Source organism: Tachysurus fulvidraco, chromosome 4 (assembly GCF_022655615.1).
Source record: "Tachysurus fulvidraco isolate hzauxx_2018 chromosome 4, HZAU_PFXX_2.0, whole genome shotgun sequence".
Lineage (NCBI taxonomy): Eukaryota > Metazoa > Chordata > Actinopteri > Siluriformes > Bagridae > Tachysurus > Tachysurus fulvidraco.
The window spans coordinates 1,967,325-1,995,316 of NC_062521.1; the positions used below are offsets into that span (position 1 = coordinate 1,967,325).

At 39.0% G+C, this 27,992-nt stretch overlaps 4 protein-coding genes across 4 annotated transcripts; 2 read left to right on the forward strand and 2 right to left on the reverse strand.

The window, feature by feature from the left end:
- Positions 1-1,165: 1,165 nt before the first annotated feature.
- lbh (LBH regulator of WNT signaling pathway) lies at positions 1,166-12,267 on the reverse strand. Its single transcript, XM_027168228.2, has 3 exons — positions 12,109-12,267; positions 5,006-5,108; positions 1,166-2,788 (listed from the first exon to the last, which is right to left on the reverse strand). Exons 1-3 carry the CDS (start codon positions 12,135-12,137, stop codon positions 2,558-2,560), a joined length of 363 nt encoding a protein of 120 aa, XP_027024029.1. The 5' UTR covers positions 12,138-12,267; the 3' UTR covers positions 1,166-2,557.
- A 1,991-nt stretch (positions 12,268-14,258) lies between these two features.
- On the forward strand, positions 14,259-16,450 carry LOC113656946 (immunoglobulin lambda-1 light chain-like). The gene is made up of 3 exons (XM_047812072.1): positions 14,259-14,382; positions 14,598-14,939; positions 15,999-16,450. Exons 1-3 carry the CDS (start codon positions 14,274-14,276, stop codon positions 16,334-16,336), a joined length of 789 nt encoding a protein of 262 aa, XP_047668028.1. The 5' UTR covers positions 14,259-14,273; the 3' UTR covers positions 16,337-16,450.
- On the reverse strand, positions 16,184-26,714 carry LOC113656933 (SH2 domain-containing protein 4B-like). Its single transcript, XM_027168425.2, has 9 exons — positions 25,756-26,714; positions 25,231-25,390; positions 24,949-25,096; positions 23,474-23,612; positions 22,979-23,273; positions 22,195-22,322; positions 20,795-21,015; positions 19,779-20,606; positions 16,184-16,324 (listed from the first exon to the last, which is right to left on the reverse strand). Exons 1-8 carry the CDS (start codon positions 25,931-25,933, stop codon positions 20,514-20,516), a joined length of 1,362 nt encoding a protein of 453 aa, XP_027024226.1. The 5' UTR covers positions 25,934-26,714; the 3' UTR covers positions 16,184-16,324; positions 19,779-20,513.
- Positions 17,579-19,924, forward strand: LOC113656974 (immunoglobulin kappa light chain-like). Its single transcript, XM_047812862.1, has 4 exons — positions 17,579-17,887; positions 18,228-18,513; positions 18,782-18,819; positions 19,462-19,924. The coding sequence occupies exons 1-4, from the start codon at positions 17,830-17,832 to the stop codon at positions 19,788-19,790; spliced, it is 711 nt and encodes a 236-aa protein (XP_047668818.1). The 5' UTR covers positions 17,579-17,829; the 3' UTR covers positions 19,791-19,924.
- Positions 26,715-27,992: the final 1,278 nt, after the last annotated feature.

Sequence of the window (27,992 nt, forward strand, 5' to 3'; positions counted from 1 at the left end):
AATATTCTTTTTTAGTTCACTGAGGCTGCTAATTTAAGGCTGGATGCACCTGGTACAGCATGTGCATGTTATTGAATCACAGAAAAAGTGGTTTGGGAAAAGCTGATAAATGGCCGAGTAATCAAATACAAGACACCAGGAGAGGCTACTCTCAGTTGCATAGAAAGTCACATAGTTCCAAAAATAGAAACAGACATCATTCTTAAACAGGATGACCAATTCTTGTGCAAGGATAGACAGATACAGAAATGAAAAACACACATTTTTATAACTGGTAAATTATGTCAATGTTTATGGGAATTTAATTTTTATTAAATAGACTCCAGATCTGTTTACCTAGTGCAGTTTTCTTTTCCTTACAGTGTCATTCATGTGGTCCTTAGAACTGAAACATCACAAACCATTAAATTTGCCATGTTACAGCAAAAAAAAACACAACAACCTGCTACTGTAATAACTGTAACTACTGCATTTCATCTGGAGCTGACAGCTGTCCTGTGGTCAGGGGCTTTATAAGAAACAAAGACATACGAATGCAAAAGCCCTCAGCTTGTACAGAGGAAGTGTGCAAGGCTCGAGGTAAGTTTGGGAAGGCAGGAAGGCACAATGCGGTTTGTGCAACTAAATACAGTACGATGCATTCACGTACCATGCACAGAACGAACGCGCACACACACACAAACACGCGCACAATGTTTTGCAGGAAGTCAAGCCACATTGCTTTAAAGCCGCTGCAAAAGGAAGTGAAACTGAAAGTTTTTAAGATATTTGTTTTACATGCTAAACAGAACAAAAAGTAGAAAACTAAAGGGCTTGCTCCAATAAGTGGACTTAATTAGGGTAACCATTCTACCTCGCACATTATATATATATTTAAATAAATAATGTTAAAATTTTACCTCACACATACCATATTTAGTAGTTTTACCTCAGACATTCACACAAAATGTTCATTTACTATTTGTACCGCACACATTTATATAAAATGCTCATATTTACTAGTCTTACCTCACACACAAACTGCTCACATTTACAAGTTTTACCTCACACATTTATATAAAAATGCTCACATTTGCTAGTTTTACCTCACATTTAAAAAAGACCCCATGATTTCGTGGTTTTAGTGTACACACATTCACACAAAATACAACACCATGTTCTAAAGTATGTTCCAAAGGTTTATTTACAAAAAAAAGGTAAAGACGTGGGGGGAAAAAAAATCAAAACTGAGACAAAATGGCAGCTGTTCTCCCTGAGCTGTACACAAAATACAGAGCAAATCTACATGCGGTTCACACAGAGGACCCTTGAACTTTACTGAACACACGCGACCCTCATAACGCGCAAGCACGCGCACACACATACAGTACACACACAGAGGGAGAGACCAAAGCCTTTATACAGTACATAACCAAGAAGTACACAAGAAACAGACCTTTCAAAAATGAAAATAAAGGCTAGACATTGTGTCAATATACAAAGGTGCTCTCAGTGCCAAGGTGACCTTTTGTAACCTTTCCACTGAGGGAAGAGGGTTATGTCAATCACATTCTGGATCCGCACATGAAACTTAATGAACGATGTTTAAACAAAAGGAGGGGGGAAAAAAGAATGTGATTAGCATGAAATTATTGTATTTAATTTGGATTTTTATTCACTCACTGAGTGCCAATCATTAGCTAGATGAAGAGAATCTTATCTATGTACAAAGACGAACAACTACATGCAGATATTCACAGTGAAAATGACTACTGCTGTGTACAAAATCTATTTACATACAGTATTAAATGGAAAATAGTTACCAAAAAAAAAAAAAAAAGTGGCTAGGCTAAACTAGACTTAGCAAGAACATCCTACACAGTTTATAACTTCAGTGCTAAATAAGCCTCGCGGCTCTGTTTCTCTGTGTTATGACACATGGCTCGAATCTGAAATGTTTAGCACTGGAAAATAATTCTTCAAACAGTGAAAACAGAACAGTCAGAACGCCTGTGCTGTTTAACCCTGTACTGTCACTTAACATTGTTAACCCCAGAAATCAATCAATCAATCAATCAATCAGATTTCTGATTATCATCCAAAAAAGAAGAAAAGAAACACCGGCTCTGTGTGATCATTTATGAGTTCGCAAGTTCTTCATAAGGGAGCTTGCACTTGTCAGGGTAAAAAAAAAGTAATAAAATATTCAGGAACTAAAGTCTTCCTCACTCACAGATGAACATATGCATAACTCTATATGGATATTCACATGAGAGAAAGTGTGCGCACGAGAACAGGAGGGAGTGCGAGAATGAGCGAGAGACGGCAATGTGTTATGAAGGGTGACGATGCTGGTTTGCGTTTAGGCTTAAAATGAATGCGATGTGAGAATCTTTTATGAAGTGAACATGAGAGTGCATGATGGGAGGATCGATAAGTCAATCAAGGGGGACTGTATTCATAAAGCTCTAAATTTAAGCACCAGGTGTGAGATCAGTATCTCGCTGAAGTACTCTTAAAATGATGCTTTTGTGTGTCTGTGTGTTTTTGTGTGTGTGTTTGGGTGCGTGCTTATTCATCAGTCCTTTCTTTGCGTTTGCTGTCCCTGTTGTATGTTCCTGTTCATCTCCTCCTCCTCCTCCTCTTCGTCCTCTTCTTCGTCTCCCTCTCCCTGGCTGATCTGGAACTCTTCAGGAGGCCAGCGCAGCTCTCCACTCTCCACCTCGCCCTCCGTCGCCTCCACCACAATGGACGGAAGGCGGTCCTTCAGCTTGCAGCAGCGCTCCAAGTCCGACGGATCTGGAAAGATCTGCGAGAAAGAAAAAAAAAAGCCATTTTTCTTTGGGTGCTTTTAATAAAGTGTCACATTTTAAACGGTTTCCAGAACAGGACAATTTGTACCAGAAAAGTTTCCACATTATGAAGTGTAGGTGAAATGATACAGTGAGAAATCTTCAGTGCCAAATGATCACAGTTTCAGTACACCACAGTATCAGCTTACAACTTTACTTATCCAACAGCGCATTTAGTCACTCGTTTCAATACTTTTAACACCTTTTTCCCCCAGTATGACAGTGGAATGGAATTATACTTAATGTGTAATTAAGATTCGGTTGTCTGAGTGCGAGACGTGGTTTTCATATGTGCTTCATATTAACAGGATGAGCAGTGGAATTAGACATGACAAAAATATACAATGATCAACATAGACAACACAACAGGAGCAAACTCCATTTTTTGGACCTCTGGTTTTGTGTAAAAAGCAGCACAGTTTCAGAACCCTATAAAGCAACCTTTTTTTCCAGGCTGCATCTTTAGCAGTCTTCAGATGTGCAATACACTCTCTACCCTGAAATCCATCACTACACTGTCGACTGCACCAGACAGGGCAAAGGAATGAACGTGTGTGTCACAGAAAGATGAAATTCAACATGTGTGAGCGTTCTGCGTGCGTCACCAAGACACAAAATTGCCTGAGAACCCCCGGCATAAGGTTGAAACAACTTATAGGAATGGAAGAACATGGACACACATGGGCTGGTCTCCTGCAGGTTCTCACGCACCCTCTGCTTCCTTATTTATATTCTTCATTCTTGGCTTGAGGAAGAGGAACATGCCCAAAAGCTTCATTTTGCCTGAGAATCGGTCGTCCGACTCATATTTTTAGCTCCGTTTTGTTACGTGGACCAAAGGGATAGAGATGTCACGGTCTGGGAAAAGAGACCTAACAGAGAAAAGGTCAGGAGAGAGGGAAGTGAGATGCAGTCATTGCATCAGCTCAGATTTCAATTTGGGTGAGACGAAAAAGAATCAAAGAATTAAACTATGGTCTCAAATACAGCCTGAGATAATGCAAGGGAAAAAGGAAGAGTTCAATAATCCCCAGAAACAAAGAAACCTCCAAATTTTATATGCATTTTATATTTTTAAAACACTTCAGGGTCAACTATATTAAATAAAAAAATAAACAAACTTTTAGACCGCTTTATCTCGTCATCCCGACCCTCGTTAACTTCCTGTTACATCACATCTTTGTGTGTTTTACTGAACACTTAAAAACGTTGCTTTTTTCCTGGGTTACAGGCAGAAAAAAAAAAAGGGACAGGAAGGATGACCGGAGACTGTGGAGGACGAGACTTCTGTGCAACACGACACAAAGCCTGAAGTCCGTATTCGTAAATTTCTCTTGAAGCTGTCAGAGCGTGTGACAGGACGCTGCTTTCCGTCCAGACTCGTCTGTCTCGCAGAAACCAGAAAAAACATCGGCAGCCGGCATGACTGTCAGATTTTATATGAGCTGTGATGGCGGCATCAAATCCGTGCATGGTTCAGCACCTCAATTATCACACACACACACAGGCTTTAAATAGCTCGAGAGCATTAATCTTTGTGCACTAAAGAGAGACAACAAGAGAGAGCAGTCCCTGAGGAGTGCAGCTGGAGAGGAGAAGAGATACGAGGAGAGGAGAAGAGACCTCAAAACGCACTCTGGGTAATATGCTAATGAGGACTTACTGCTTTACTTAAAAAAACAAACAAACAAACAAAGGAAAGCTCCCTAGTATATTTTGATCAGACAATTTGTAAGTTTGCTAAGTAACGCCGCTACTCCATTTTGAACGAGCCCACAGTCCTGCCGTACATGCCTCAGAAATTCGCCTTCAGTTTAACAAAATGCAAATGCAGCCTTCACACTTCTGCCTTCTGATTTACAGTAGGTCCTGCTTTAGCATCTCTGCTTTACACCGCTGAACAATACATCGGTATTCATTCGAGACACTGCACCACCGCAGTCCTCTTCCCTTTTTTTTATTCAAATTTTCTTACATTTTTAAGAAATGAAAAAGAAGCATGATTCACTGTCTGAGGCCACCTTCTGAACGGAAGACAACGACGTTAAGCCTGACCTGGAAATCTCTATGATTTGGGTGTGAAAGCAACCAGCGATTCCTTGAAGTGATAGAAAACACAACAATGTTTTTTTTTTAATTGTTTTGCTGTGAAGCAGGATAGAAACTTTGATTACCTGGAAAGTGAGGCGGTCTTTGCTCGGGCTGAGCCGTATGTCCTCCATCGGAGTGCTGCTGATAATCACTTCGGTCATCTCACGGCACGGCACAAACACAGAGCTGCCAACACACACAGACACAGAGGTCAAAGGTCAGGTCAGAAAGGCTAATCATGTTGGATCTGCCAAACGAGGAACTGTTTATTAAAATTCTTTTTTTTTTTTTTGGCTACCACAGCATTTTATCATTAGAATACCAAAGAAATCTTCACTGGGCATGTTATGTTCTGTAGAACACCAGAGCATCAAAAGCTTCCAAGCTTGACTCATGTAGCAAGATAAATCCCTTGAGAAACACAGGAACATTTTTTCTTTTCCAAGATCATCCAAAATGGAAAGATTCATGGTTCTATGAATGGCTCCTACATGGTTCTTTGCTTTTTCCACTAGAAGGATCCTTTAACATTACACGTAGAATGCTACAAAATAAGGGTCCAGGTGAGAACACAGATAAGGGATATATTTTTTTTAATATATAAGGAAACAAGAAAATTCTTTCCAGAAAATCCAAAAGATCTTCTTGCACCTTTATCCTCTCTAAAAGTTTAAAGCCATATTATTGTAATCATCGACGTACAAACCCCACCATGTATCTCACATTGATAGTGATACTGTACAGCATTCTTTGGTTTGTACCTCTGAGGAACAACAATGGTTCTATAGAAGATCCTCAATCAACCAATGCGTTCTACCATGATGAGGTGGATGGTCCATAACTCTGTACTTTGTGTGTGTGTGTGTGTGTGTGTGTGTGTGTGTGTGTACACAAATACACACATATAAAGCAAGTGTGTGCACATTGCAGTCATTATGAAACCGTTGTGGGTGTGCAGGAGACCATCGCATGGATCCGACACCAAGAACCTCCACAAAGTATTTTCCATTCGGTTTCTGCAGCATAAAAGAGGCCACTCGGGTCAATGTGCTGGCTGGAACTTGCTGATGCTGCATTGCCCAATGTGCACAAAAAACTGTCAAAAATTTCATCCCACTAAAATGCAATTTTATGGTGCGGTGTGCAGGAGAAATATAGTACTGGCTGTATAGGACGAGCATCTATTCCTGGACCAGCTGAGACTGCGCTTGAGCTTCTTTCTCACACAAGTTATTTAAAGTGTGCTGGTGTAGTGGTCAGTGTGGGCACTCATGCACATGCACACACACACACACACACACACACACACACACACACACACACACACACACACACATACACACACACAAACATGATGGGCCCAGCTAAATAAACTCCAGCAAGAGCATTTATAGAAGCTTGGGGTGAAACAATATTAAAAAAAGGAAAAGTTCCCAGACCTCTCACAGACTATTCTGGATCTGAAACGTTTCAAAACATCAGCATTCTACTTAGATTTTGTTCCAACTAATAGCTTACAGGAGAAAACATCTAACCCTTCAAAATCATATCAGCTACCATTAACTATAAAGCTACCGGTTACATCCATGATGTTCATATGAATTAGCTCCTGTTAACCTATTTATACCTTTACCCCGATGTTGCTTGTTGCTCTTCACTGCCCAGTGGATGAGGAGATTAGTAAAGGAAGCTAATGAAATGGCACAATAAAAGACCAAGCCAGTGTGGGAATAGATTGCAGGTTGGACAGGAAATGGGGAACTGAAGAAACATCGGAGCACACAGGGTGCCACAGGATGTTTCAGTTTAAACAGCTTTTCCTGTGCGTTGTCCCATGATGATCATCATTAAACCCTAGACACGAGCAAATGCCATCTCATCCCTCCATCACCTCCAAACTAAATGCCAACCATCAGATGGCTCTAAATCTCTGGATTACTGACGTCGATCTGCTTCTTATGAACAAACTTTGTGCATTTAGCCTTGCAAATGTGTTGCAGGGAAATGAATGTCTGAGCTATAGGAGCTGTAACCTTGAGCTAAAAAACGTTAAAAAAAAGTTGTTTACGCTGATATTCATTTGAACAAATTGTTGAAGGGAGCTAGCTGGTTAGAGTGCACTAATCATGTTATGGAGAACTATTTCATCATCATCATCATCATCATCATCATCATCATCCCAAGTGAGTATTAATTCATTATGGAAACAACAAGTGAGCCGAGTAACAGTTAGCCATCATCGAAAATACACGCAGGAGTGGAAATGTGGGAGTTGGAGGGGCTTGTAGAGATCGGGGGCGTGTCCCATTTTGCATATTTCTACAGTTTCATAATGAGGGAAAGAGTGACAGGATTCCTGATGGGTTTTTTTTGTGTGTGTGTGGAAATCTTCTGCCACAGAGTTTATTCAACATCTAGGATCCTGAAGTGCTCTTTAGGTAGCATTCCTTTTATAAGAAACGGCATAAGAAAAAATAAATAAATAAATGAATAAACAAAGAAAAACAAAAGTGTTAGAGGAAAACAACTAAGAACATCAGGGTGTAAAGAAGCAAAGTTACCAGAGGAACCAGGAAGTCAGATATTTTCATTTAAATGAAATATCCTGTCACTTTAAAAAAATATATATATATTCGCTAAATCGACAGCATGTAATTTATTTTATCCGTTTATAGTGGAGGAACATTTGCAAAACAAAGTGGTTCCTTGTCATGTTGCCATGGAGACCACACCCTAAACGACGAGACACATATTTTTAATCAGTTTATTCCACATGTCTTCTCTACTAATCCCTGTGGAATCTTTTGCTTATGCATTGGAACACATTCACATAAAAACCTACACTTCTGTCCTGGCCGCTGTTCTAGAAACATCACCTTTTCGACCAATCGGAATGCAAGATTTAACAGCATCTTTAACTATCCACTGAAATGCTAGAAAAAAAATCAAATCAAATTATTATAACAAACACACAATAAACAAAGAGTTATAAATGTGACGAAAGAAAGAAATGCATCATTATTAGGAATTAGGATGCAATGGTGAGTGTTGTGTCCTTTTCCCCCCACAATCCTCTGTGATATTTACTACGGAAATTGAATGTTAGCGTATTCGAGCTGTTAAAACGTGATGGGAAGAAAAGTAGAGAGAGAGAGAGAAAGAGAGAGAGAGCAGACATAATGAATGTGCAGTGATTACAGAGGAGTGTGCCTGAAATCTAAACACTCAAGCATCGCTAGCGATATTTCAGCTCTAAGGCTACATAAACATCCTGCTCTGCTAAGAATAACAGAACATTGTTCTAATAAAACACAAAAGTGGGCAGGAGGAGAAAGACTTGTGCAACAACTCAAACTCCACGATCGCTGCGGAATAAAAGTCCAGTCATCTGTCGCATCATCTTCGTTTCCATGGTATCGGAAATTTCTAGAAGCCCTGAGTGAAGTGCCCTTCATAAAGCAAACAAGAAGTCAAAAGGATTGATGCGGACCATTAGCGCCGAGAAGAGCTATTCTTAGCATGAAAGCAAAGAGTCAGAGTGAGGGATTTTTCCAGTCTTTCTATTTTGCATACAAGACTGAGCAACATGCTGCGATATGTCTAACATGATGTGTACCTAGTATTGTAGAAATATCATCATGTAAGGGTGGGTGCCATTAATTTCCTATTGAAAAAGGAAATACACTCCAGTGTTATCCTCACCACGCTCGTCATCCAGCTGTGGAAGCATTACTGAAGATTTGTCTCTAATCTCTAGGCAGGACACACAGCGCTACAGCAGTGCAGATTTGAACCTGGAGCCTTCCTGACATCTAAATCTCTTCATCCGCTTTAATAGGAACCATGGGAGCACGCAGCCTAGCGGATTAACCGAACCTGAGCAGCTCAGGATGTTTGGGGAAATTAAAAAAAAAAAGGCTCTTTGTTCTTCTGTGAGTCACTGGTAATTTCCTCAACGCTCTGAGCCAGTAAAACAAAACAACATCAATGCTGTACGAAAAAGTACATAAAAACAGATCAGACGAATCCAAAACAAGCTACACGTTCCACGGCTTCATCTTTAAACTGTCAAACACTGCATTCACTCTAAAGATGCTGACGAATGGCAGCCTTCTGCTTTCAATTCACTCCTCTTTATCTTTAAAAAAAAAATAACAACAAAAACACCACACTGGGAGGTTGGTGGGGTGAGATAGGATCTACATATGCATCATGATATCAAGGCTTTTGAAGTGCAAGGTTCGTCCTCCAAAAGTCTACATCGAGATAATTTATAACGACCGAGACTCTACACACCGTCGGCTGGCTGGAAGACCCACAATGCATCAGCTCTGTGTCTTGGTGCTGACACATGCTACACTCACAGGGCTACTAGATTGCACATACCCGGCATTGTTTCCCATCTGCTGTGGCTGTATATCTTAGCAGTCAGTGTGGTAGCCAGAGGGAAGGAAGCAGACACGGTCAATGGCGCTTGCCAAGCAAAAACTGACTATCAGATGCAAGCAAAAGGTCAGGAAAGAATGCAGGGAAGTATCGATGGCGTATCGCCTGCCAATGGGGCACAAGCAAATGGGTTCAAGCAAGATAGTGACCAAAAATATCATTTACCAGAAGAGGATTAACATCAAGACTGTGCAGAGATTAAACAAAATCACAGGAGTTTGGACTCCCGGCACCATTCTCAACTCGACACTAAACTCTTGGTTCTCTAGTCATATCTTACTGGGCTGCAAGACAGCAAAAGGAAACCACCTGCAAAAGGCCAGAGAAGAAGCAAAGCAAGCAGTTCTTTAAAGAAAAGGAGACTGACCCAATGCATGGCTTTTAGCTGAAGAGATATTTAACTAGAAGAACTGTCTTTTTATCAAAATCAGCCTTGAAACTGGACACAAAGTATTAAGAATCAAAGTATTAAGACAAATCTAAAAGCCATGTTTTCCATCATCATTACTGCAGATTATTACGTTAAACACTAAAGGCCCATCACAGCTGTGTGGTTGGGCTATCGCTCTACCTTCTCAAACCACAGAGATTTTAATGGTGTTAGATTAGCCTCAACCCCTCCTTTGGTTGTTTGAGCATGAACTCAATGCTGGATACAATGAGGCCCATTTTTCACCCGTTTTGCTCAGATTAGCAGAATGCAACCTCTAAAAGTTTAAGCCTGAACACAGTGTTGGGAAAAACAATTAGACCATCCTGTTCCTCCAAGCACAAGTTATCCTTTCAAAGCTCTTTACAACAAGTCCAAAGATTTTACACTCAAACCTTTCCAGTGAGGGGCAAGTCTCTAATAAGACTAGGTTAATATAATTCTAACAATTAAAAAAAAAAAATCAACAAATAAAAGTAAAAAGTAACAGTTTATGGAGTTAAAATCACCAAACATGAACTTTGGTTAGACATCTCTGGAATCACCAAGGCTTCCTCAAACACGAGTTTAAAGAGGAAACACAAGGCCTTTGTAAGAGAAGATCAAGAGCTTTTGCAAAAAAACCACCAGCTATTGCAAGCGATTGCAGGAAAACAGTAAGCGCACACAGTGACAGAGCTCTGAAGTTCTGGTAAGGAGGTCAAGTCAATGCATCCTGTTCACAGTGCAGAGCAGTTCGAACAGGTTATATAAACATTAAATGACATGGCTGCGGAAGTGCTATTATCGAAGGTTCTCCATTTTTTTACATTTTTTTTTACCCCAGGGATGGGTATGTGTTTTCTGCTTCGCTAAAGCATGAGGTGACTAGTTCATGCTTCAAGAAAGATCAGGTGATGTAGCTGTACTGAGCAGAAGACATCTGGCTTGAGAATTAGCTTGATGTTTAAGTGAGCAGGAGATTGATGATATAGCCAGGTTCTAAAGTGTCTCGATTAGCAGATCTGAGAACTTTAGCCTTAAATTCTTGAGCTATTTTAGACTCAAGTCCTACCAAGTTCAGGTATTTTCTTGTTTTATTAAGCAATGGTGGATCAATTCCACACAATGGAACATGACCTTTCAAAAGAGACTAGGAAAGTAAGTAACAACGGAATGACTCACAATGACCGCATTGCAGGATCAGAGTGGAAATACCGCTGTGAAACTTCCAGTGCAATTCTAGAATGTAGTCTAGTCATTACAGCTCCCTTCACTTTCGAATTCGAATACCAGGTCCAACAAATAAAGACCGTTTCTAACCAATAACATTTCATTATTCTGGGTTACAGATACACCTGGTACACCAACACAAAGTACAGCGAGTACCTTTATTTCTCAGAGTGTAGGGCAGTGGTCCTCAAAGTCAGGCTGGTTAATGAAACTGTTATGTTTCTGAGATCGTTATTAGTCTGCCGGACCGATTTCTGTTTTTTTGTTCCGATTTCCGATTTCCACTGATTTCTGTTAGTGGAAAGTTCAAGAATAATAAAAAAAAAAACCCTAATAAATACACAAAACATCATGATGATGCAGTGAGTGGCACTGCTACTTCATACACAAAGGTCCCTGGTTCGAACCTGATCTCAGGTTACTCAGAGATCCACATGTTTTGGTTTGCTCCAGGTTCTCTTTCCACAAACAGGTGTGTGTGTGTTTGTGAGCATGTGAGATGTATAGCGATGGACTATCATCCCATCCAGGATGTATTCCCAAATCACACCCAGCGTTCCTGGATCAAGTTCCGGATCTTCCACAAACATAATCTTTCCAGAAGATAAATCGACGATCATGTTTGGTGGAATTTATTCCTATAGTTAACAGGCTGCAAAAGTTTGCACGCCCTTATTCTTGAGTACATCAGTCTGACACAAAACTACTACAGGGACAAAAATAGAAGATCTATGTGTAAAGTTTTTCCTACAGTTCAACCAACTGATAAGCTAATGTCCAGTTAATGTCATTAGAATTCCATTCGGGTGTCAGGACATGAAGATGACATGAAAGCTGTGTCCCCAACCACGCCACACTTCCTGCTCACGCGCACTATATCACACACAAAACAATAGGATTAAGTGCACTAGATTATCAAGACCACGTGTTTTGGGACCAAGCCATGAAACTCAGACTGCATGTGGGTTTTATTCTAAACAGTTCAGTTGTGTTTTACAGAAGAGTTCAAATGCTGTCAGAGAAACAACGGAGCAAACAAGGTGTATAATAACAAATGAATAAGACATAAGAAGAAGAAAGAAAGATGGAATAACTTACCGGTACACCTGAGGATAGTAGGCAGTCATGAAGAGCTTTACGACATGGAATTTGTAGCAGTGCAGATGAAATTAAATGGTAGGATGAAACTGTTGAGGTGTTTAAAGGGCAGCAGTCAGTTATTCATCCCCAGCACTGACACTATCAGGCGCGCGCGCCACGCTCCTCTTTTATGGAAGAGGCGGGGACTTTCGAGGAAGCCACGCCCCTTGATGCAGAATATTCATGAATGGCAGTGTGGGAATAAAGACGATGACGTGAATGGCACGAGAACCAATCGGCAGCCGTGTTTAGATGACGACAGTGGAACAAGGGCTTCGAGACATTGGACACACACACACACACACACACACACACACACACACACACACACACACACACACACACACACACACACACACACACACACACACACACACACACACACACACACACACATCCCAGTCTTACCAATATACACAAACATCAATGCATTAATAAATCAATAGATATAAAACATAAATAATACATTTTCTGCATGGAGACAAGTGCAAAGTCATCACAAGGTCAAATGTGACAGGCATTCCAGTAGTAGTGATCATGTTCAGATATTGTGGCACAGTTTTCATTACAATTCACTGCTTCTTAAATGCAGGTCCTGACTATAAATCCTATTATTATGCTGCAGGGAATAAAGCTAATCATGCATTGTCATCACTTATGATGTTCATCCTACTGCTTTTCACTAGTCGGAGGATCTGCTCATGGACGGGAGACGAAGATAAGGGCCGAGCTTCGTTCTCAGGACGTTATCGGACTTCTGAGAAGCTTTCCGAATGATCTTTGCTCCAGAGTTCAGTGTTTCTATTCCTTCACTGTGTATACACTGTACTGTACCAGGTCAACAAACCGGCAGCTCAGCATCTACAGTATACCTGTAACTTTACTACAGTTATGAAGTCATATCTTATCTTAAGATATCCTGATAAACCTTGGCTCAGTTCTCTTGTTGTGTTAATGAGGAACTTTTATGTTATAGATTCCTTTATAAATGTCTTGTTATCTCGATGTAGGTGAGCTTTAGTCTGGACTAATGAGGATAAAGTAAGTAATAAAGGCTGGGTACAGGTTAGCATTATAATTGTACCAGCACACACACACACACACACACACACACACACACACACACACACACACACACACACACACACACACACACACACACACACACACAAATAATTTAAGAATTTCATTGCATATTGTACAAAAATAATACATTTGACCATCCAACATAAAATTACAGATTTATTTAATTGCTATAATAACCTCTACTTTTCATTGAAGGCTTTCAAGTAGACGTTTTAGGATAAACTAGTGACAATTAAGTTTATATTTAATCAACACTGCCATCTGCTGGTCACTAGAGATGTGACTTGATTGACAAGCCTGTCATCTAGTGGCGAATTTAAAGAAAGCACATCACGTTTTTTAAAACTATTATATATGATGCAATTTGTGATTACATAAATAATTTACCAATGCTGGAGTGAAACTAGTTCGCATGAGAAGAACCAACAACAAACATCTCGAGGACCAAGAAATAATAATATGGGGGAAAAAGTTCAAAATGAGGTGAAGTACATGCAAGGAACTTTATTGGTGTGTTCTGTACATTTATATTGTTTTTTTGTGTGTGCCACAATGATGACAGCCACACTTTTCCATGCACAAAGTGTGTTAGTGATCCCCTTATTACCACAGCATTTGGGTGGAGATTTCTAGACCCAAGAATCCTCCACATGATATATTATATAAAGCAGATATATATATATATACACACACACACAAAGCATCAGAGAAATAAGAAGAAACACGTGTACATATAGTGGTACGATTCAAATAATTATGCAAAACAAGCTTTCATGCATGGTTACTTCCTCTGTGTGTGTGTGTGTGTGTGTGTGTGTGTGTGTGTGTGTGTGTGTGTGTGTGTGTGTGTGTGAGGGGGTTGATTTGTGCAGGTGTGCAGAGCACGTTGGGTTTCTCCCCTTTAGCTATATTGAGAAACGGCACCGAGATTCAAAAAGGATGAGGAACTGAAACACACTCCCACCACCTGCCTCTTTCTCTCTCTGTCTCTATGGGTTTGTCTTTTTTTTTTTTTTTTTTTTTTAAATATAAGACCCATGTATCAGAAGGCTCTCAGATCTTTTCTGATCATCTCCACAAGTGAACACACCATGATCCTGAACACAGTGTCAGTCACCGGACTCCTGCTCACCTTCACCATCACCGGTAAGACCATCACAATCACTGTAATGAACTTCAGTAAAGATGAAAAGTGCATCAGTGAGATGAAGCAGATCTCCTGACTCTACGATGAAGATGAATGTTTTACATTAACAGCTATGATTTACAAGTTTTGTTCATCTTGTCATCATCTGTACAGGACTGAAGTCCAAATCTGTGCAGTTGAGTAACTGTGTCCATGTCATTCTCCTGTCTGTCAGGTTTGGCGGCATACAGTTTGAGTCAGGAGAAGTCGAAACAGGTGAAACTGGGTGACAAGGTGTCTATACTCTGCACTGCAGAAAATGATGCACATTTCATTTCATGGTACCGACAAAAAGCTGGAGGTTCTCCTGAGTTTCTGCTCCGTAATGATATACGAGCGAGCGGTTTACCCACCAGGTTCACTTTCACTGACTCGGGCAATCAGGATTATCTGAACATCGAAGGAGTGACAGCTGAAGATGAAGCGGTTTATTACTGTGCATGTATTAACTGCGGTGGAGCACAGTGCTACAGTCCAGCAGAGCCGCCGTACAAAAACCTCCTGCTGCACTTACTGTGAAGCTCATGCTCAGAAATCTGTTCAGAAATAATGGGAAATCCAGAACAACCCCATATTCCTTTTATATCCAATGTGTGACAAGTCAACAAGGTTGAAACCCACATTATATGACATTTACATATATGTATGTAGTTTATTGTCCCACCATTCATTTGTCACCCAGGATTCAATAAGTTTTAATAATAAATCACAGTCAGAACATCATTACATTCATTCATTCATTCATTCATTCATCTTCTACCGCTTTATCCGAACATCATTACAGTCAGTGAGAAATATACTAGAAGATAGTAATGGACTCAGACACTCAGAGACTGAATAAAACAAACTTCTGTGTTAAATCTGCTAATCTTTCTGCTTTTGTGGTGCTGTTATGTCCCTGTTCAGTGATGTGATAGGACTACGGTGTTGAGGTTTTTGTACTGAGCTCTAACACTGTGAGCCTCCGTGTTCGCTCAAGGGACCAACCTGGGTAAGCAGAAAAATGTTTTAGTTATTAAATCCTTATTTCAATATCAACTTTAAATCACCAAAAAGAGTAAAAACAAATAAAATATTTATTTATTTATTTATGTACTGAATTGTTATTACATTGATTTACTTATTTTATATAAAATATATTTAATATAATATATATATAAATGGATATTAAGTATAAAAATAAACAAAGTGCTTAAATTTATTTATTTATTTAAAAATACTGTAGACGAATAAAAAGCAGCAAACCCAATTATTAATCGTAATAAATCTGAAATAATATTTATAATAATGTTTTGTAAAATCAATTCAAATAAATAATTAGGCACTGTAACGCACTGTAAGCAATAATTAGGCATTATTAATAAAAAGATGATTACATTTGTAAAAGATTCTATTGCAAAAGGTCCCGTAATTTTTCCTGTTTGATCTGCGTTTTAAATTTGATCCTGACTGATTTTAACTTGATAAACAAAGCGTACTGTGTTTAGGACTGATTCGACTTGTAACAGGTATAATAAAGAACAGCAGCAGAATTCCTGGATTCATTTAAAGCAATCACTCTTTCTGTCCCCCTTAGTGATGTCTGACCGTCCATCTTCTCCTCCATCCCTGCTCCTGCTCGCTCCCTCGGTTTCTTCGCTCTCTGACGGTGATGTCAGTGTGGTGTGTGTGGCTCGGGGTTTTTACCCTGACAGCGCTACCATGTCCTGGTCTGAGGACAGCAGCAGCGTGACAGGGGACGAGGTACAGACGACTCCGGCTGAGCGTCACACCGACGGCACCTTCTCCCAGACCAGTCTTCTGAAGCTCAGTAAGCAGCGCTGGAGCTCCGGGAGAACCTACACGTGCCGTCTGAGTCACCCGGCGCTTTCCACACCGCTGAGCCAGAGCACCAGCCTGGACCTGTGCGGCTAAACAGAAATCTAAACATAAAATAGATATGCATTTCAGAAGTTCATCAGCTCTTTAGAAGCTTGCTTTAGATCTGAAAATACAGTATACAGTAATAAAGTTCTTCTATATAACTGACTCTGTGGCCTCCTGGGATTGATTTTGATTTCTAACGTTTGGTTGAACAAACTCTCCAGACTTTTTCTTAACAGGCACGATTTAAAAATCAAGCATACTGTAGATGCAAGCACGAGATTTTATAATGCATAATAGTTTAATATTCATGATGTCAGGTTACATTTCGGATCAAACCTTTCTTCATAAGAATTATGTAAAACACCTCCAGAATACTTGATCCTGATTGGTCAAGAAGGTGTTGATGCGCTCAGACTACATGAATATACCTGCGATAACCTTTTAACCTGAATTAATACTGATTAAATATTAACTAATGATGAGCGACAGTAAGTAAGGCATATGTAATAATCACTAAACTAACTATGACATGAGTCTTATAAATAACAACCACCTTAAATACAGGTCATGGAACCATGTCAGGAATTATACAGTATATGATACAGAACATCTGTATTAATAAATTATTTATTATCAGTTTGGCATGAAGTTCATCTATCTATCTACATAAACATGCTATACATCAAGATTATTATTATTATTATTATTATTATTATTATTATTATTATTATTATTATTATTATTATTATTATTATTATTATTATTATTATTATTATTATACTATAGGCTGACGATGCTAACTGGTAAGCATTAGTATCTTCTATCCAGTTTATTATTAGTAGTATTTTGGTCTGAACTGTTAACAAACAGTTTTTATGTTGCTCAGTATAAAAGACCCAAAAGAATAACGTTATTTATTTTTTATTTATTATCGGGTTGCCTCTTATCTGTGGATATAAAAATGTAGTTTTTAATCTACGTTAAGGTTCAACAAATGGAGGCACTCTAGTGGAAAAATGAAAAAAAAAAGGATAAAAAGATCAAGAACTGAAAGTCGTATGCAAATTCAGGGCCTCCGGATGAGACCCTATTACAGAGTTCTGCTTTCATCAACGTAATTCTCGAACAATGTGCACTCCTGAAACGAAGCTTACAGTCCAGATTAACTTGCTGTTTATAAACCTTTGCCAATAGATTTATCCAATCACCAAAGCCTCAAAAAAGGACCACGTGTGCATATAAAATGTAAGAAAATTTACCTTATGAAGCTTGTAGGCACATTTGGTTTATTTGCTCTGTTTATTTACATGCAAATTTAGAGAACCAGTAATGTGGTAAAGGTTTGTGTGTGTGTGAGTGTGTGTGTGAGTGTGTGTGTGTGTGTGTGTGTGTGTGTGTGTGTGTGTGTGTGTGTGTGTGTGTGTGTGTGTGTGTGTGACCAAGTGTGCTGCCTTGGTACCCTTTATAAGCAGCAAAGCGTCACTCAGCACATCACTCAGTCACTCATCTTTCCTCTGTGATCATCACCAGTATAGTCCACCATGAAGATGCTGGGCACTATGGCTCTTGCCGGACTCCTCTCTATGCTCTCTCTCTCTGGTAAGACATTTTCACTGAAACTAAAATATCAATGCACATGTTCACACTCGATTGTTTACATGTTGTAAAAAAAGAAAAAAAGAGAGAAAAAAACTATTAACATTCCAATCTGTACAATGGACCCCACGTGAGAGGAACAAGGTAAAAAAAAGAAAAAGACTGGAAGATATCGAGTGTCTAATTCCTTCAGTCAGGGTTTTATTTTACAGAACAGAGATGAAACCAACCATTAAAATGATCAAGTCTGTAGAATTAGTCTGATGCAGTGGGAAATCCGGCTGGATGAGAAAATGTAAGATCGCACGCTAATACAGTATTTGGGATTTTTGTGTTTCTGCAGGGATCGAGGCCATAGTGCATCTGACCCAGGAGAAGATCTTAAATGTCAATGTAGGACAGGATGTAAAGATTCTCTGCAGGAAGGATACTAGTTCTTACAGTATTTCATGGTACCAGCAGAAAGTTGGAGATACTCCAAAGTTCCTACTAGCTGACAGCACCAGAGCCAGCGGCCTGTCCAGCAGGTTCTCGTACACGGACAACGGCGCAGACGAGTACCTTAACATCGCCCGAGTGGAAGCTGAAGACGAAGCCATGTATTACTGCGGCTGCATCATCTGTGACAACCATCACAGTGCTGCAGTTCAATTAAACACTCGTACAAAAACCCCCTGAGTCTCACAGTCGTCCTGAGGATCACACTGTTCAATCCAGAAGCTCGGATCCAGTCAGGAACCGTTTGAATACACATCTGTTACGATTTCTCAAGTCACATTGAAGAAATTCCTGATGCTTTGTCAAGTGGAGCTCCAGGATTGTGGTCGGATGTGTTCAGCCTAAGCAGGAGCAGTGGCAGTGAGATACAAGGTTTTTGTACAGCGCTGTGTCACAGTGCCATGGCAGCATCGGCGGAGGCACCGAGTTAAAAATCGGTGAGTCTGAATTTTTTGTTATATTTAATGAAAAATGAGATAGATGTGATTTTTATCCAGATATAATTTAACAGCCACATGATCGTACATTTAGTATCAAACAACTTTATTGAACTAAATTTATACTCATATTTTATTTAATTATTTTATTGCATTATTATTTTACATTTAAATTTACATTTATTTCCATTTTTATTTTAACATAACAAAAACTTTTGTTACATAAATAAATTTTTTTTAGTTAACCAAATTTTACTATACATTTTTCTGCAAATCGTCACCGAAATAATGAATTAGCATATAATAATAATAATAATAATAATAATAATAATAATAATAATAATAATAATAATAATAATAATAAGAAGAAGAATAATAATAATATTAATAATAATAATAATAGAAAAATGATTTTCTTTGGATGACGATTTGTATTTGTTTCCTTTCTTCCTTTTTTTATACATAGAATAATAGAATCAACCACATTAAATATTTCAGAAGTAAATTAATTCATTTGCTTTTGCGGTGAAATTAGACCTTGTGTAAAAAGTGAACTCGTTCTCTACCATAACAAAAGTGCCATTCTCACTGACCTCTGAACGTCTCCGGGTTCAACTCTTTCCAAATTGTTGTCCTGTGCAGCTCGTCCGTCTTCTCCTCCGTCCCTGCTCCTGCTCGCTCCCTCGGTTTCTTCCCTCTCTGATGGTGATGTCAGTGTGGTGTGTGTGGCTCGGGGTTTTTACCCTGACAGCGTTACCATGTCCTGGTCTGAGAACAGCAGCAGCGTGACAGGGGACGAGGTGCAGACGACTCCGGCTGAGCGTCACTCCGACGGCACCTTCTCCCAGACCAGTCTTCTGAAGCTTAGTAAGCAGCGCTGGAGCTCCGGGAGAACCTACACGTGCCGTCTGAGTCACCCGGCGCTTTCCACACCGCTGAGCCAGAGCACCAGCCTGGACCTGTGCGGCTAAACAGATGACCACACTGCTTTTTCAGCTGTTGCGTTATTGTGTGTGTAACGCGTCTCTAGTGTTTATTCTTTGTTGCTTCACATCTTTTACTATAAAAATAAAGCTACAATGTTCAATTAAAACCTTATACTCAAGATCTTATCCTGTTTATTCCTTTTTTCATGTACACAAACCTGAAACAAATATTAAACCCAAGTTTCATTTTCATCTTTTTCTCTTGAGACTATAAGATCTGGTTCTCATATGCTTGCTTGCTCATCAGTGCATGAAACAGTGCACCTAGAAACAAACAGAGAATTAGCAGAGCAAGAGCTTGAATAGTGTAAAAAAAAAAAAGATGGTGTTTTAATTCAGTTTGAAATCAAATCAAAACAAAACAAAACAAAAACTATACACCCAGAGTTGATATATTTCTCTGACAATGTCCATTGTTCAAAGCGTCGTACAAATAAAAATTAAAAAACGTAATCCAATCTAGTTTTCCATTAATAAATACAAACCGTAATCATTGGCAAATTGTTGTGGTGTTAGAAGAATAATGTGAGAAGATCGTTGACAAGTCGAGCTGATTTGACGTAATTTCTCGAACTCTGTATTATGAAGTAGGAATTTCCGAGTTGAAAAGGAGGTTTTTACAAGTCAGTGGTCATAAATTACAACTGAGAGCCTTGTGTTATAGAGACTGAAATCTAACAAGGAGTTAATAACAATTGTAAAAAATTTTTATGGAAAAAGTCCTCCGTAGTCTCCAGGGGGCGCCGTCAGCCTGCAGGCCTCCTTTAACAGCTCCTTTCCAGTGGTGGTAATGACTTCCTCCTGAAAACCAAGAGAAACCGTTACATCTCGAGTGAACCTTCTGAGGCTTTTTTTGAGTTTAAAGTAAAAAAAAAAAAGTCAAAATGATATTAAATCAACAAGATATAGAAAAAGCGACAACCAATTTTTCAGAACGCAACAGTTTTCTCTGTAAGGAGTTTTAAGGAGAATCCCTCCTGTTATCCCACCTTGTGAAAGTCGATGAGGTCAGCGAGAGTGGCGTGGCGGTTCTGGTCCACTCCTAGAAAACTGTAATAATCCCCCGAGGCATCAATCAGGAAGTGTTTGAAGCTGGTGGCTGTGCGATAGGACAGAATGTAACCCCAGATTCTCTCGCTGACTCGCACCAGGAAGGAGCCTTCAGCTTCGTTCATCAGTAACTTCTCTGAGTCCTCACGTAAAATTATTCCTGTAAGGAGAAGATGAGCTGAAAATAGCCACAAAATATCTGTAGACAGAATTTTTTGTTTTAGTTGAATTTTCAGTTGAATTCTAGACAGTGATGAACAAAAACGTTTAAATAGATTCATAGTTTTGTTGAGGAATTTCTAAATTTGTAAATTTAAATTTTTAAAATTTAAATTGTGGAAAACATATTTTTTTCAGTAAGAGTAATCTTTAGCTTTAAAAAACAAACAAACAAAAATACAAATAAAAAGAAACGGAAAAAATATCTGAAAAAATAAAATAGTAATTGAAAAAAAAAACAATAGAAATATGCAAAACGATTAAAAAGATAATAAACAAAAAAAAAGAAAAAAAAGTCCTAATAATTATATAAAAAATTTTTTTTAGATGCGTTGAGAAGAACAAAAAAGAGCCAGAAAACACATAATTAAAAACATAATACATTGAAAAAAAAATATTATTATTATATAAAAATTATTCATATAAACTGATAAAATCCAACTGTTTAATTACAAATCTCTTAAAAAAAAAAAAAAAATCTTAAGCAAACAGGGCTCCAGAAAATCCATACAGAGTAATTTTGTTGTGAGAGAGCTAAGCATATCATGGCGCATGATCTAGTTACAGTACCTTGTTTCCTAGTGTGGCATGTTGGTGTAACTCGAACCCTCGGCTCGGCGATTGGTGTACCTCGGTGTGTGTATATATCCTTGTCTCAAGGGCTCTTCATTAGGTTAATAAAGGAATCTTTTGAGCTGCTTGTACTGATGGAATTTCACACACTCGCGAGTGTGTTAGGCAGCTTTATTGTCTATTAAACAAGAGTCACGCTCTAAGATTCATCTGTACCGGACAAAAGCGGCAGGACTTAGGCAGTAATTAGCCTAGCGAAACAGCTGAATTATTTAAGAACTGTCATTTCTCTAACACACACACACACACACACACACCTTAGAAAGTTTCAGTTTACACAGCAGGAACCGATGTATCAGGAGTGTTAGTATGCACAGAAGGTCAAAAGGTTAGCGTGTATTTAGCAGAACAGTGCTTCTGCATGACAAGTTTGATCCAATGACTAATAAAAGCATTTATCTGTATTCTGAATAAAACCCTGGCTTACAACATATGAGAACCAAGATTTGCATATATTTTCTGATGTCACACATCTAAGCTAGTTTACCATGAAACCACGTGGCGACGGTGTTGCTTGTCCGCTCGTATCCGGCCCTCTTCGGCTTCTGGTCCTCATTGAACCACAGTATGAGTGATTCTCTAGAGCTGGGACGAGGAGCACGAACCCAGGCAGGGCTACAAAGAACGAGAGGAGGACAAAGTTCACTTATTTCTTTGGTAAGAGAAGTGTTCGAGAGAAAGTTTGAGATTTGCCAGGAAGTATAAAGTAGTATTATAGACTTAACAGTGTGCATAAAAAAGAAAGAAAACCCAAACTAACAAAATTTAGACAATGACTGATGAGCTGATAACACTGTGGAAGATAAATCACACTAGACAGATCAATGATATCATGTGATCTGTAGATGATTTAGTGCTTATACTATATACTATTCCATATTTTTATTATCACAATAACTTTTCTTTTTGCTTTACCCTGGGCTGTACCCTGACAGCTCATTTCGTGCTTCCAGTTGCCTGTGCATTTGACCGTTTATGGGGTTTTGGGGCGTCGCTAAATGCAAATGAACGTGTTCGTGGGTACAAAGAAAAACAGAAATATTTTAAAACTGTTTGTACATTTACAGTAGGTTTGGTTCATGCAAATATTTGCACCATTGCATTTACTACCAAACTGAAAAACGAGGCCCGATTGAAAGTGACAGTGTGTTTTATGTGATGTGTTTTCAGTAGTTTTCAGTATCAATCAGACATAAAAGCTGTAACACAAGAACACAATTGAGAAATAAAAAAAGACTGATGATATGCTGATGATTATCAAGTAAAGTCACCTGTCCATGAGCGGCTGTGCTGCGGTGCCGCTGTGTCTGCGACTCTGTCTCCGGCGGTACAGTGGCGGTTCGGCAGGCTGGAGCCCGGCTCGAGGACGTTCTTTACCACAAGGCGGGACGTTATCTTGAGATTTGTCCGATGGCTCTGTTCCGATCGCGCTATGTCTCCTGCTTACGGGGATTTGCTGCTTGAAATGGCCTTTCTCCATGGCCCGGATGGACTGGCGCTTGTACTCGTCCCTCGCCCAGCGTGCTCTCCTCATCATCTCCTCATCTGCCACCTTAGAACGCTGCACTATGGTAGATTCATATGCCGATTGATTTCATAGTACCAAATAAAACGGGTGGTGAAATAGAGGAAAAACTATACAGTCTTGAGAATATATTATTTTATTTATTAATAATATTTTATTATTACATGAGAATCTTTGTGGTTTGACTGCAGCAGGAGGAAAAATGTGGAGGAAAAAAGACATTCGCGAGGAGGACACTCACGCTGTTCTTCCCACTCCTTGTCATCGTGTTCACTTTGTCTTTGCTCCTGCTGCAGCGACACGTACAGCTCTTTCGCTCGCTTCTCCTCAGCACAACGAACCTCTTCTTCTCCCAACTGCCTCTCTTCTTCCTCACGTTTCTTCATGCAAAACAAAGCTTGCTCTTTACACATAACGTCCTCGCATACAACAGGCATGCTAGGATTAGAAAGCTAATCCTGAATAAATGCTAACAAAGCTGCTAAACACATGACACGAATAATCATCTACATTTAACTGGAAATAACTTGGCTGAATAATTACATGAACATAAATGAAGCCTGTAGGCATAAAGCAGTTCTGAAGACTTCATAGGGGAAAAACCCCTAAACCAACATGGTTTCAGTTTAGACGTTGATAGATGAGCTAATAATACTGTGAAAATTAAGTGAAGATATGTAACGCTAGACAGCTAACTCTACTTTAGTCTGTATAATGATTTAGTGCTCATTTATAATGATTAATAATATATTATTAAATATTTTTATTGGAAAAAAATGAGTCAGCAGAACGTTTGCTGTTGGTTTTGAGAGATTTTGTGCTTTCAGCTGCTTGTGCACTTGATCTTTTATGGAGTTTTATGTTTGTCGCTAAATGCAAATAAGCCACGTGCACGAAAATCAAAACCACTTCCGAATCAAGTGAAATTTTACTTCGAAGTTTACCAACATTTTTCCTAAAAGACTTTACGCTGATACATGAGCCAGTAACGCTGTGGTGATAAAGTGAAACATTTCTCCCTGATCAGGTTTATTGGATTTTCAGGACACAAGTCATTTAATATTCTCTTGAGAAGATCTCATTCCTGAGCCCTGAATCACCGATGGACCTCAGCGGAGATCTATAAAGCACAACCATTACCTCCTGTGCCTCGGTTCTGTAGCGTCTTCTTATATTCTTCAGATTAAGTTATAAATCGAAAATCTGAAAGTGTCAAAAAAAAAAAAAGGTGCCAGTTTAGGCTAGTCAGGGTCATGCTAATTCCCAGAATGCAGTGAGTCAGCGAGGTGTTGTAATACAATACAAAATAGTAGGGTGTGTTTGATCAAGTGCTATTTGGAAATCTGCTGAACAAAGAGAGTATTTATTCATTCACTCGTCCGTATTGTTCATTCGTTCCACGTCTGTGGTGTTTACCGTGATGAATCCTATGAGAACCTATACTGACAACACATTACACTCCTCTTAGGAATTCATTTACATTTTTATTATTCAGTCTTTGCTTTCATGCTATGATGATTTAAAGCTAAATTCTTGTATTTACAGGCAAGTAAATGATAAGATTTTGAGTCCAGATTTCTGTGAATAAACAGGAAACAAACAAAGCTTATTGTGTCTATTTTTTCCTCTCAAACAAAAAGTACTGAGGTTAAAATAAAAAAAGTCCCAAAATGTCAAGAATACAGGATTAGATCGGCTGTAAAAGAACATCTTTACCTTTAGCTCTGCCTGGATGCGCTCTTCTTCCTGCTTGGCAGCCTTCCGGTCTTCTGCTTCCTCTTTCCACTTCCCGGCTACTAAACGTGCCTTCTCTTTAGCGATGGCGTCCCTGAACTTCTGCTTGATCTCGGCTTCTTTTTTTCGCCTTCAGCGGGAAATAAAACAGAGAATTCGAGTTGATGCTAACTGAGTTAAATAGGAAATGTCTTATAACTGCCACTTTAAAAGCTTAGGTCTTTTCCCACCATATGCTGCACTTTCTTCCCTACGGATACCCACCACAGCTCCTGAGCCTCGAGCTGGGCCTGCCTTCGCGCTTTCTCCTCCATCAGCCCCTTGACGATCTGCTCGTATGGTCTATCTCCAGGACCTTCACCCATCACCCACACCCACACCTCACCATCAGTGCCACGGAGCCACTGCACTCCCTTTCTCTCACCTGTGGACAACGTCACACATGAACGATGACCTGACCATGATAACCAAGCAGCTTGGTAATTTGTACCTTTATAGCGGTTTAAATCCAGGACTTTTTTTAGGTTACTCTAAAAAAAAAACTTCTAGCAAGCTAAGAGATGAGCTACAGTATGGAGTAAAAGACTTGCTCTTTAAATTTTCAGAACCATTTTTGCTTGTTCACTTAGACATACGGTATAAGCCATAGGTACTAAGCCGAATAACCCGAGTGCTAAGCTGGTGAGCCCTCAAGAAACTGCCATCTTTATTTCTAGGAAAACATCTAAACCTCAAGAGCAAACAACTGGCTCTCACCTTCCAGAACTTTAAGGAGCTGAATGTTCTCACCTTCTCGAAATGATGAAGATGATGTCTTCTCTGAGCTTTCTTCTTTCGTCTCACACTCCGTCCAGCGCCGGACCTGCTCCTGACGTACCTTGTAGAAGAGGATCTGCTTTTGTTCCTCGTTCAGCTCGGCCAGCAGTTCTGGCTCCACGTACATGTCGTGGAGAATCCGTTGCATCATCTTGACCTACGACCTCGACGGCAAGAATAGACAAAGCGAGTCTATTAAAAACAACATTACAAATGTATATACATTCCTTTTACCTCCCAGATGTTGACTCTTTTCCTATAACCACACATCCTTATTATTATTTTTTTCTCAGACCTCAGCAACCGTTAGCTCTGCCCCTCGTCTGCTTTGTGAACGATGTGAATGAAGTGTCCAACGCTCCAACGCTTTTTTTTTCAGTTGAATAAGTGCATCATCCAGGCACTTGAAGTGCACATCTTCTTCTTTTTACTCACACTAATGATCTCACAAAATGGTGGCGTATACAACCAGCGTGAAGTTGTCCCCCCACCCGACGCAAAACGTCAGCAAAATTTCCTGCATCTTACACGTACTGATCTTTACACTGACACTGGTGATTCCTTCACTACGTGTTAAATGATATGAACTAAAGTCAATAAAACCTCTACCTACAAATATACGTTATAATGGTATTTCCAACTCTAAAGCTTAATCGGAATTAAACACACCTGAGATATTGTGTTGCAGTCACTCCTTCTCCAAAGCTGTCATGATGCAGGTGAGTAGGCAGGTCAAATCCCTCTCTGTCTTGTCTCTTCGTTGTCCCGCTGTGTCACCAAGGTCTGGAGAGGAGCCAGGTGAAGCTTAGTGAAACTGATGAGCCACAGCCATGACGCAGCATCGATGTCATGATGAGTGCTGGTAGTCAACGTTGGACGATGACTTTAATATATTTTAGGATGAAAATGAAGGAAATCCAGCAATTGGAAGGAATCCTACAGGTGTAAAGTAAAAGTAAATTGACGGGGGATTGAGGCTCCTGACAGCATACACCAGTGAAGCTGAAGATCTGTGTAACTCGATCAGTGTGTGTGTGTGTTCTTAATGGATGGTGCACTCAGGTGTATTTGTTAAATGTTTTAAAAGAAATATATTAGGAAAGTAACTAAACTAAATATTATTATTATTCTTCTTCTTCTTCTTCTTCTTATTATTATTGTTATGCACGACTCATTTTTAATACGTAATTATTTATAACATAATAGATTGTTAGTCATTACTGCTACTATTATTATAATTAATAATATAAGTTTCTAAATGTGACAGATAATATAAAATCAATTAAAACAAATTAAAATTATGGCTAATATTGCATACTGAAGTTATTTATAACAACAACAACAACAATAATAATAATAATAATAGATTTATATTTCTATTTATAAATTCTAATAACATAATATAGTATTATGTAATCATATATTCATAATTTATAATATAATTAATAATAGTTAATAACAGCTGAATAATTCTGGATGTGATGTAGCAAAAGATAAGGATTACATTGATGTTTGTGTGATCAGAGAAGTGTGTGTGTGTGTGTGTGTGTGTGTGTGTGTGTGTGTGTGTGTGTGTGTGTGTGTGTGTGTGTGTGTGCGCGCGCGCACTATGAAAGACAGGGGGCAGTGTGTTTCCACTGTGAAACATTTCTTCCTTTTTCATGACAGGTTTTTTCTGCATGTAAAACACACAGAGTCACGTGTCTGTTGCATGTTCTTCAGCTGATGAAGGCTCACTTGTACAATTTCTATCAGTGACTACTGTGTTGAATATTCAGCAGCAATGTGCAGAGACAGGAATACAATATGCATTTGGAGAAAAAATGGGGACAAATACAAACACGTTTCAATAGAACTAATATTAATCATGATTTTTTTGTATTATATTAATCTTCATATTAAGGTTTGAGATTTGCCAGGAAGTATAAATTAGTATTATAGACTTAACTTGTGCATAAGACTTGTTGACTTGTGCATAAAAAAAAAGAAAACCCAAACTAACAAAATTTAGACAATGACTGATGAGCTAATAACACTGTGGAAGATAAATCACACTAGACAGATCAATGATATCATGTGATCTGTAGATGATTTAGTGCTTGCTTCTTATTAGTACTATGATATACTATTCCGTATTTTTATTATCACAATAACTTTTCTTTTTGCTTTACCCTGAGCTGTACCCTGACAGCTCATTTCGTGCTTCCAGT